At 34.7% G+C, this 12346-nt stretch overlaps 2 protein-coding genes across 2 annotated transcripts in view; one reads left to right on the top strand and one right to left on the bottom strand.

Moving 5' to 3' along the window:
• Nucleotides 1-1117: 1117 nt before the first annotated feature.
• Nucleotides 1118-3477, bottom strand: LOC127841995 (omega-amidase NIT2-like). The gene has a single exon (XM_052371284.1). The coding sequence runs from the start codon at nucleotides 3047-3049 to the stop codon at nucleotides 2216-2218; it is 834 nt and encodes a 277-aa protein (XP_052227244.1). The 5' UTR covers nucleotides 3050-3477; the 3' UTR covers nucleotides 1118-2215.
• LOC127841977 (WD repeat-containing protein 91-like) overlaps nucleotides 3445-12346 on the top strand; it is a 38599-nt gene continuing 29697 nt past the window's right edge. The window contains exons 1-4 of the mRNA XM_052371207.1: nucleotides 3445-3611; nucleotides 7932-8072; nucleotides 8606-8729; nucleotides 11990-12112. Of these exons, the coding sequence (XP_052227167.1) occupies nucleotides 3471-3611; nucleotides 7932-8072; nucleotides 8606-8729; nucleotides 11990-12112 (529 nt within the window). The 5' untranslated portion in view covers nucleotides 3445-3470. The remainder of the gene's footprint in view (nucleotides 3612-7931; nucleotides 8073-8605; nucleotides 8730-11989; nucleotides 12113-12346) is intronic.

Here is a 12346-nt window from a genome sequence, read left to right as displayed (position 1 = left end):
AAATGAAAATAAATATTTATTTTAGTAGTTTCAGCTGTTTTGTTGGTATGAAATTCTTGATAGGGCAAACAAAATCCCATACAAAATTATCCTTAAAACTTTGTAGTTTTCTATTACAACAACAACAGCAAAATAATATTTTGATAATAGGGAAACTATATTTTGAATTTTTTTCTCATTATTAAATGGTAATCTTGATACAGAAACTTCAATGCAGAAACGTTGTCTGATGTTGCGGCGTCTGTGGGGTTATCGTCAAGGACAGGCCACACCATTCCCCAGCTTGTGGGGGACACTTCCAATCATGTTCTGTTTTACGATTGGAAGGATTACCTTTCTACATTGTTTCACCCCATAAAGAATGTCACCAAATTTCACCAATTCCATGTGTCAGATCATCCTGGTGTTGTGGAGTGCAGGGAATTTAGTGACTCACCAGTGATCAGAATCACTCTCAGGAAGGTCTCGAAAATGAATGTTAATGTGAGCTGTTACGACATGCCAAAGGAAATGTTAGCGAAACGGCTTGATCTGGACCGTCAGTGGTACTTATTTGAACACATTTGTGAATTCTGTCGCATAGCCAAAAACTGTATATGTCCGAAACCCGCTACTGATAAGCTACAAAAAACAGACTGTGCCCCCCAAAAAACAGAAGATGCATTAAGATGCACATCTGATCTTCTCTGAACATGCCAAAACAATTACATACATCATGTATCAGTGTTTTTTTGGCCAAGGTATTGGGTGATGTTTTTTCCCACAAACAGAGCAAAAAATCCTCTATTCTGAGGAACGCTAATACATGTGCATGTATACAAGTGCTAAATCTGTTAATTGATACAGGTTTTTAAGTGTTCAATACAATACATGTAGCTTGTTGTTCTTATTGCACAAGCTTGTTTTCAAGTTTTTTAAATCTCATATTTTCAAAACAAAAATCATTTTTTCAATATTATCTTGAAATTGTTTTCACCTTATGGACACAGACTGCCTTTCCAAAAAACTGGAAAAAACATCAATGTGAATATTGTATTTATTTATGTTTTACCATAAAAATCCTATAATTGTGTTTGTTTGCTTCATTTTTTCCATAGTAACAAAAACAAACAATATGAATAATTTATTGTTTATTTTGTCTATTTTACAAAATCAGAAATAATGATAATAATGATTATTACATTTACTGAAACATTTAGTAACCAATTGTACTTACAACCAACACATTTCAATGCTGTTTTTTCCATTCTGTTGAGGTTACATTATACTTGAATTCACATGTAACTGAATGAAAAAGGAAATTGTTCATGGAACACACAAATTATTGATTGATATTGTTTAACTAGTTGCAAAAACAGTGCAATTAATATTGTGTTTACCTTTAAACAAACACTTGATTGATTATACAATTCATGTATTTATAAAAAGCGTGATTGTGCGCTCTGGTGATTATTACCATGTAGATCGGTTACCATGATAGCAACACAAATACTACATTTTTAATGTCCATAATGCTGTTGTCAGTTTTTTGCATTATAATTATGTATTTGACTTAAGAAAGATTATTGTTTTAATAAAACAGTTTGCTTGTTGTTTGAAAAATGTTTTCGTTGTTGTTTTTTTTGCATTAAATGATAACTTTTCGTCACACTAAAACTTAGGGTTGGTCACTTTGAAGGGTCATAAAATTAGATTTGAATGTGATAAATAAAATATCTATATCATTTATGTGAACTACAATGTTTAAAGAATCTAAAATTGCCAAAAAGTCAAAATGTGATTTTTTGAACACCAGACTGATTTTCCCAGCTTTGGTCACATATACAATTTTTTTCAGAGGCGAATTCAATATTTCATCTTACAGAAGTGTATGATGAAATGGTACCCGAATTTGACATTAGCTTAAAATGATAACTGATTCACAAGTAATAAAATAATTTATGGCAAAAAGATATTTTAGTGCAACACTGCATTTGGAAATTAAGATGTTAGGGTTTTTTATTTAGAAAAGTCATTTTTCAGCAATCAGCACAGCAATTAAATGCAAGTTTTACAAGCAATATACACGAACAACAAATTATCCTTTCATGCAGAAGCAAGAATAAAAACCAAACAAGTCCACTGCTATATCCGAAACGAAAACCAAAAACTAGCTCGAAAGAATCTTTAAATTTCCGCTTACTTTACTTCTATTTACATCATAGGGAGCGTATACTTATGTCCCTTTATTTAATTCTTGCACACCGTATAGATCAGTCCTCCGCTGTTTAGAAACGGGTATCTGATTTCGCACCTGATCCACTCGTTCCATATCAATATCGACCAAGAGAATGCTTTCCTCGTGCTCTTTCGATGCGATGACGTCACCCCATGGGCTAACAACAGTACTATGGCCCCAAGCGACGTAGGAAGCCGATTCGTCGCGAGCGGGCGAAACAGTGGCTACAAACAACTGATTATCCAATGCGCGTGCGCGTTGCAGAAGTTCCCAATGAGCAGGTCCGGTCGTCATATTGAAGGCACCTGGGTAGATCAAGAGTTTGCACCCATTTCTTGCGTATATCTGAGCCATTTCTGCAAAACGAATATCGTAGCATATTCCAATTCCTATTTTACACATCGGCGTTTCAAACATGGTGAAATTGTTTCCTGGGCTCAATGTCTCCGATTCTTGAAATCTTATTTTCCCAGGAACGTCGATATCAAACAGGTGCATTTTTCGGTGTTTTGCAATCATGTCCCCATTTGGATTAAACACGGTGCATGTGTTATAAATCTTATCTCCATCCCGCTCTGGTATTGATCCACCAACAAGGAATACGTTGTTCTCTTTTGCAGCCGCAAGAAGCATCTCCGTGGACGGCCCGGGTATGGATTCGGCGTACTCCGGAAAGTATGATGTTCCGTAAGGCGAATTGAAGCACTCTGGCAGTGCAACTAGATTAGCGCCTTTTGTCGCAGCTTCTTTGATAAGTCGCGAGGCACGGGCTAAGTTTTCAGGCTTAGAGGCACCAACCGCGAGTTGAATTAATGCCAACCGAAACGACATACTGACGGTTGTGTTTATTGTCTGAAACAAACGCACCAAAATGTACCACTAACCACCCAAGTGTTCCTTTATCTTCGCTGCACTGTTTCTATGGCCACTGTATAATTTTTAAACTAAAAACCGTCATGATGATTGAAATGACACGAAATATTCCACTGCCAGCACGTCTCAATTTTTAACCTTTGTACTGTCCATTTATTCTACATGTTTGAAAAGCTTTTATGTGATGAATGTTAATTTTCAGCTAATAATGAAACGAAACCCCATATGTATTTTATAGGTCTTTGTATTTGTTTATTACCTTTCAACTACTAGATGTCTTTAGTACTGTGTTACTTTTCAATGGTGTGTGGGCTTAATTTGCTAAGCCAAATTAATTATGAACCCAATATTTTTTTACTCGTTGATTTGAAGGCTTCTGATGTTAAATTCATTCAAGATGGCGGCTTCCAGTGGGAGGGTCGATGAATTTGTTAAAGATTATTTAATATTTCGAGGATTGTCTTCAACACTTCGAGTTTTAGAATCAGAGCTAAAAGTCGAAAAAGAAAAAGGGTTTCGTGTAAGACTTCTGATTGCTAGAATAAGACGTTATTTGCTGAAAAACCGTTGTTTTCAATTATTGATATGTTTTCGGATATATTTATTTCGGATGTTGATTGTTTTGTTGCCAGTTGAAGTCATTTTGACAATGCTTATAACAAGGAATGGTAAAATACTGGTTTAATAATAAAAACAGGGTTGTCATTATTAACCGATTGACGATCGAATTTATCGGTTAAAATCGCCAGAAAATCTGTTGTTTTTCCCGAATCTTTAAAACTGCGATCGGAAGTTTTGATCACGCAAACCGACAATAATTGACAAGGAATAAAAGTAGCTAATTAGAGCGACACCCAGTCATTCAGTCAGTCTGTTAACTCGGCCTAAGAACTACTGTTTTCAATGAATTTCTCAGCGAGTGGCCAATATTGATTTTTCCAGCTGTCAATCAAAGTCTTCTTGGTAAGCACGTCAACCAATCAGCGCTCAGGCAGCCAAATACACGCCAACCCCACGTGAAACTGTATCAAATAGCTGTACATTTCACAGATTATTACTGACCGTATTTCAACGAATGTAGCACTGTAGAGCGTAATTAACTAGTTTTTTTAGTTAGAGAAAAAATTTCCACATATTAAAAAATGCTCTTCGATTTTCTACCAAAATAAAAGATATTAGCGACCTCTGTGCTACAAAGTTGTTATTCAGCATCTAAATATTTAAGTCCACGCTTTCCCCCAGGAAAAATGATGTGATGTTATACATGAAGTCTAATTTTGGCATGATTTTCATCTGTACATGAAAAACACGAGAAATGTGTCTCTGTTGCTAGAATTTTCTTAATTTTCCATGAATAATGAAATCTGGAAATGATTTCAGATTACACATTTATTTATACGCATTTGAAAATACCTATATAACTATGCATACATATAGGTCTACATGCATGAATGACCTGACAAGTTATATCACGATTCGGAATGAAAAGTACTCGGTAAAATTTAAATAAAGACGCGTTTTTATTTCCAGAAATTAAGTTTCACTTTCGCAAACTTTTCTGAAAGGAGGTACATGTAACAGTTTAGATTGAGTCATTGAATTGTCATCATTACTAAATATAAACGGTTCTCAATGCTCTCAAATCGCGTCACGTGATTCACTCATGTTCAATTGAAATTCCCCAATCCCACAATTCAATTTGTATATGCACTTGCGTTAAATGGCGGACAACATTCATCGTCAATATTGGCCGTAATCTGGTTTTGAAAAAAAAGAAATCGTAATACTGGATTATCGGGTAATGGATAGAATTGGAACATGCAAAGATCTATCAATATAATATGTTTTTACATTGTACAGTATACTAAAAATGTGAAAATCTTAAAATTTTCTGTTCTTTTTAGACCTCATTTTAACTTTTTTATGCTCTGAGAATAGCAGTATTTTGTCCCTAAAATGTCTAGAATTCGTTTTCAGTCAGGGGCTTCGCCCCCCTGCCCTCCCAACCAGGGCCTTGCCCTGGACCTACAAGAGGGCCTAGGTGGCCCCTTGACCCCTAGCCCAATCGGTTACTATTCCAAAATAATCCTTTGTTTACAATCATAATGACAACCCTGAAAACAAAGACAGTTATAGCCATTGAAACCTGTTTTGGTTGATATGAAACTTTTAATGATACTGGATGTTGTCTAGTGCTCAAAGTTTCATCATAAAATATAGCAATATATATCAATTATTCTACGTTAGCGTTACCGATTGCCGAAATCGCCATTGGCGATTACAATTCCTGGCTGGCAATTAAAAATAAGATTTTCATGAAATTGGCGATTTAAAAAAAAGACCCAATGCTTTTCAAATGCACAATCTAAATGCCTGTTTTCAGGCCATATAAATCGCCAGAAACATCAATAAGATTACACAGATAACGCCCTTACCTGAAAGGCCCCAGGGGATAATGACGACGCCCTAGGTCGATAATCCCCATGGCTAATGTCTTAATTTGTCATGCTTTACACTGCGACCAGACTTTTTCGAACATATTCAGGTTACTTGGCGATTTACATGATAACTGAATCACTGAAGCGTGCCGTGTAATGACCTATAGATGTTACGATTCAACGTTATCGAAGCGACCAGTACGAAATTGTCATTTAATAAGATGGGCGGAGTTATGGCATTATGGACATAGCCACTGTGTATAAACTAGCCACTATAAACTAATTTCCCAAAAAACAGCGATTTTGATTGGCTAAAAAAGTAGATAGGAGTAACTTCCCTTTAGGGTCGCTATGCGACTTGAAAGACCGATTTAGAAAGTGAGTTGCGGATTCCGGGAAAAATGGATGCTTTGAACAAAAAAGGAAATTCGAAGCAACAGAAATTAACACAATTCTTTAGAAAAGAAAGCGGACAGAATAATGTAAGCTCAGGAAATGACCAAAAGTGGCATAATACCATCTTCTGCCCCCTGGGGCATTTGAATTTTTTAAATAAATAAACATGTAACAAAAGTTAGGTTCGCGATCTGAAGATGTCTCAAATAATGCAGACGCAAATGCAGATTCGGAAACGTCTTATCTAACCAGTGTATATAAACAGTTTAAAACAGTTTCAAAGTTCTACAGTAAACTATATTTTTGAATGTATTTCTTCAATGTTTATGAACTGACAAGTTCAGGATAATTTCAATATGAACATACGAAGAAAAAAACTTGAAGCAAAAAAAGGGCTAAATTCAGAATTAAGTCTTAATTTTGCTCAGGAAATAGCTCCAAAACGCACCACAGACAATCTTATTATCTAGGATTAAAAAAAATTCCGTGGGGGCATGCCATAGCATAGACACACACCTATATCACTGGCTATGTTGGGACCCCCCTAGATTTGGCTACTAAGTTTGTTTCCTTAGCGCCAACCTAGATTATTTCAAACAGTACATGGTATTAACCAAATTACAGTGCCTGCCCTTTAATTAGGGATTTAAAATGTATCAAAAATTGCTGTCTGGACATAAACCGTATCTCTATACTATCTGGATACCATATACTTTGAATTATATATTTTTTGAAAGTGTTTTGCCAATGTTGAGGTTGTCCTTAAACATAGAACAAATCAAGTTATTACATTCTACTAAATGGTTACCGGTATCATTTTCTGAAAGTGGCATATTGACTGTTTTTTGTCCAAATATTTACATAATATTAAGTATAATATAAACAGGTATGTGAACAAGCATATCTCCTTTCCTGACCAATATATTTAACTAGTAACAGTGAAATATTTTTAAAGTCATTAAGACAAAAAACAATTCTAAATAATTTATTCTTTATTCACCTCTAATGACAGTCAAACTCACACCTAAAATACCGCACACTTCAAAGAAAATTTGAATACACTATTCCTGCCGGCATAAAAAATGTATTTGATAAAAAATAATTTGTTTAACTAATTGTTATAAAAAACAAGAACTTTGTTACTTGCAACCATTCAGTAAATATTAAAACTTCATAAAATACTGTATTAGTCCTTTATATGCCCCTGAAAACACAAGACTTTATTTCATATACCAAATGAGACCATTTAAAAAAAAAATCAAATGAATATTTTCATTTGCAAAATAAATTAGTGCAAGTTATAAAAAGTATGTTACATGTCACCCTTCCATCTTTTGTTATTTTATCATACCACCGCATTGATATCTGCCTGATATAACACTGCATGATACATTTTTTTATATCAGTTCTACAGGAAGTTCTTATATCAGTCGATGATAGGAGGTAGGTCATATTACATGGAATCAACTATAAAGTAATCATTTTTAATAAAATCTAATCAGATTCAACAAAACAAACAATTTGATTCCAAGATGTAATATATTTTAAACACAAAATGCAACACAAACAGAAAAACATGTTCTACAAATTAATATTAACCGCAAGTGCTCATGACGTCATTATTAACACGTCAAACAACAAAAATAATATTCTTTCCTGCTTAAAATGCAGCTTTTAAGCGAATTTTTTCATTTTTCTTTATTTAAAATATGGGACATAGAGGTATGATAAATAGAAAAACCGGTTACTGTCATATCTTTTTTATATTAATATCAGACTTGGCACAAATAAAATAATGGCTTGGCAAGCCTGGCTGTTGAATTATTCTAAGCCTTGCCTGATATATTACTAAACGATCAGGCAGATATATTACTAAAAGATCAGGCAGTAACCTGTTATTCTCTATATATCAATCTTCAGGAATATATAAGAGATATGGAGAGTCATTTTGCATGTCATTTCCGTGTACACTACCAGCACATGCTCCATGCTATGAGTAATTTCAGGTTGACAAGATTGTGGACCAACTCATGACCTACTTAGCTGCATATGATTTACAGAACTTGAAAGATTATTGGCAGTTCCTAAACACAAGGTTATTTTCACGGTTAGAAGAACGATATAGGAGCAGTGTAAAGAAATTGGAGGTAACGCCCTATTAGTCATTGAAGATGTGTTAAAATACCAGTAGATGATTAACCATGTTTAATTCATGAAATTATTAATGATTAAACAGATATTGTAATGAACTGTTCAATAATATTGCTATTATAGCTGTGCATTTTTGTGGAACATACATTATTTACTGTAAAATAAAACTATGTTGTCTGAAACCTAAATTTATGGGAACCAAATTAATGTTTCTTTCACAGCAGTAAAAAGTAACATGCTTATTAGTTCATTCATATACATATATTATTACAATCATATTTACATGATTAGTGTTTTGACTTTGCATGATTTATACATGAACATTTATTTTTCAAATGATCATATGGCCAATAATGTTTGATACAATTTGTAAATAAATAAATGGAATTTCATATACATGTAAAGCATACATGATATTATTGGTTGGAATATGCCTTTTTGGGGAAAATTTAGATTATAATTAGTTTGTATTCGTTTGGATATTTAAGGCTTGCACTATGATACTTTATTCTTATAATGCATATTTTAGATTGGACTGCTGAAGTTTTACTTGGTGAATGCTGCACAGAATGGCAGACAGGATAAGATCATGGATTTCTTTGAGAGGATGTTGGACATACTGCAGTCTTACTCAGAGTTCAAAGAATGGTTTGGTATGCTGAGCTTTTAATGTCCACATTATACATGAGCCTGGCTGTTGGAAAACAGGGCTTTTTGCATGTGCTTAAAGTATTGTCCAAGTTTAGCCTGGGCAGTCCTGTGATGGTAATGGTATATTTCATTAAAAGGAAGTCTCTTCTAAACGAAAATACAGTTGAAGCAGAAAGGATGGTCCCTGATCAACCTGTGCCAACTCTGGGATGACACTTAAGCCCACTTTACTCAGAACAAATCTCATGTTTAATTAAGTAATAAAAGATTTATGCAATACTTGACAGTTATAATTCAGATGAAGTTTAGAATTCATATTATAAATGATGGAGCTACAAGGAATGTATTAGAAAACATTAATGATAACTATGAATAAGTTGATGGTGCTTGTGTAAGTAACAGCATAAACATATGAGAGGTGCTCTGTGAAAAGGGGGTTTAATGCACGTGCATAAAGTGTCATCCCAGATTAGCCTGTGCAGTCCACACAGGCTAATCAGGGAAGACACTTTCTGCCCAAACAAGATTTTTGCTAAGAAGAGACTTTCTTCAAACAAAAACTATCATAAAAGCGGAAAATGTCATCCCTGATTAGCCTGTGAAGATTGCACAGGCTAATCTGGGACAACACTTTACGCACATGCATTAAACCCCCTTTTCACAGGGCACGGCTCATATTCTTTTGAAATCACATTCATGTTTGTGATTAATTTAAAAAGGTCATGGTATTTCAAATTTAAATCCCAAATTCTTATAATCTCAAAGCTTATTTAAGAAATAATATTTTTCTATCATGGTTTGTTGTCGAATAACCCACAGTAAGGAGTATAGATGCGTAGGAATTAAATCACGAGTGCGAAGCACGAGTGATTTGATAACACGCATCTATACAACTTACTGTGGGTTATTCGACAACTAACCATCATAGAAAAATATTATTTTGATTCTAACACGATTCTAATTGATTTGGTTCAAGTTTTAGGACGTGAACTATATTTTTCAATACTCCGCCCTTCTTAGTACAAAGTTCACTATTTAGTGACGTCATTGAATTGTACAAACATATGACGTCGTTTTCATTAACAAATATTTTGCAAATGACGTCACTTTCATTGAAAACAACAATCGTAGAAACTAAATGACGTCACGTTTATTGATGCTACTGAAAAGCTGACATGCTATAAATGTTTTCCGAATTACGTTTCCTAACAAATAACATTCTTTGTAGGCGTGGTTATGCCAATAATCACCAAATATACAATTAGTTGTTTCATTACACTTCTATACATGCTACATTTATTACATTTCTTTTAGAGCGGGTTTTAGCACGTGCATTTTACTGCAATATTTTCTTTATTTATTCGGAACTATTTTCGAAACATTAAGCTCCGCCCATAAGTTATTGCAGAATAACCCACGATTGATTTCCTTCATTGTCTATAGAAAACAAGTCACGTGCCGTGTTAGAATTTTGTACAATATTGTTGTACCAAAAATAACTTTACTGCAAACAAGTGTATGAACAATAAGTATATTCTGTATTTCATGTTACAAACAAAATTCTCTTTAGATTTGTTTGCCTATCTGGCAAATTTTTACTCTTTTTTTCTATAATTGTATATAGTAATTATTGTGTATTGAAAAACATCTTCAGCAAGTATTAACACCTTATTCTTGTTATATTTAATTAGTTTTTAGCTCACCTGATTGCTCAGGTGAGCTTTTGTGACCGGTCTTTGTCTGTCGTCCGTCTGTCTGTCAGTTTACATTTGTTTGTAAACACTCTAGAGGGCACATTTCTTTTTCGATCTTCATGAAACTTGGTCAGAAGCTTTGTCCCAATTATATCTTGGTTGAGTTTGAAACTGGGTCATTCCGGGTCAAACTAGGTCACTTGGTAAAAAAAAAGAAAAACCTTGTAAACACTGTAGAAGTCACATATTATGCCCAATCTTCATAAAACTTTGTCAAAATGTTTGTCTTAATGATATGTTGGTCGAGTTTAAAAGTTGTTCTGGTCAGTTGAAAAACATGGCCTCCAGTGGGTGGGGCAGTTTTCCTTATTTGGCTATAGAGAAACCTTGTAAACACCCTAGAAGTCACAATTTTTGCCCAATCACCATGAAAGGTGGTCAAAACATTGGTTTTATTGATATCTCGGAAGAGTTCCAAAATGGTCCAGATCGGTGAAAAAACATGGCCCCCAGTGGGCGGGGCATTTTTCTCTATATGTATATAGTGAAAACATCTGAACACTCTAGAAGTCACATTGTTTACCCAATTTTAATGAAATTTGGTCAGAACATTTGTTTCCTTGATACGCGAGTTGAGTTCAAAAATGGTTCCGGTCAGTTGAATAACATGGCTGCTGGGGGCAGTTTTCTTATATTTATAAAGTAAAAAAAGCTTGTGAACACTCTAGAAGTCACATTTTTTGCCCAATCAACATGAAACTGTGTGAAAAGATTGGTTTTATATATATCTCAGATGAGTTTGCAAATGTTCCCGATCGGTCAAAAAACATGGCCGCCAAGGGGGGAGGGGCAGTTTTCCTTATGTGACAAGAGAGAAGCCTTGTAATCGAACACTATAGAAGTCACATTTTTAGCCTAATCATCGTTAAACTTAGTCAATACATTGGTTTTATTGATTTCTCGGACAAGTTGGAAAATGGCTCAGATCGGTGAAACACACTTTTTAGCTCACCTGATTGCTCAGGTGAGGTTTTAGGATTGGTCTTTGTCTGCCGTCCGTCCGTCCATATTTGGTTTGTAAAAGCTCTAGCATTCACATTTCATTTATGAAAGTTCTGAAAGATCTCAGTCAAGTTTGATAATGAGCAAAATCACATAATTAATGTCATAATTATTGCCCTTAGATTGCCCAAATTTTCATTATATTATACAAAATCCTTGTAAACACTTTAGAGGTCACAATTTTGTTTCAGATTTTATGAATCTTGGTCAAAATATTTATTTTTGTAAGCAAAGTTTGATGTGTGGAAAGCGGGGTCAACTAAAAATATAGGTCACCAGGTCAAATCTTACAAAAACAAAAACACTCCATACGCCAGAGTTTTGGTTCAATAATGATGAAACTTGACCAGGATGTTTGTCTGAACAATATCTAGGTCAAGTTTGACGTAAGGTTAAGATTGAACGAACCGACTCCTCTCAGGTGAGCGAACTAGGGCCATCTTGGCCCTCTTGTTTAAAGAACTCATATGACCCTAGTTACAAGTATTTTTTTGCCATGTTCTCAGTGTTTCCATTTGTGCGAAACCACCGGGACCATGCTCACTTTGGGATGTACTTTACACCGCAGTGGCAGGACACCTTCCTGCTGTCTCTTCACAACTTCCTGAGCGTCATTCTCCAGGCCATGCATATCCTTGATCACAAACTGATTACATGGTTGTATATGGACCATTTTCTTCATATCAATCAAGAACAGAGGTGATTAAATTATCGAATTCTTTTGACTCCCAACATGCATAGATCACAACTTTATAAACTTATTTTAATATATTTATGCCCCCCTTCGAAGAAGAGGGGGTATATTGCTTTGCTCATGTCGGTCGGTCGGTCTGTCGGTCGGTCCGTCCACCAGGTGGTTGTCA

Source organism: Dreissena polymorpha, chromosome 8, assembly GCF_020536995.1.
Source record: "Dreissena polymorpha isolate Duluth1 chromosome 8, UMN_Dpol_1.0, whole genome shotgun sequence".
NCBI lineage: Eukaryota > Metazoa > Mollusca > Bivalvia > Myida > Dreissenidae > Dreissena > Dreissena polymorpha.
Note: the sequence above shows the minus strand (reverse complement) of the source record. Positions and strands in the feature narration are given on the sequence as shown.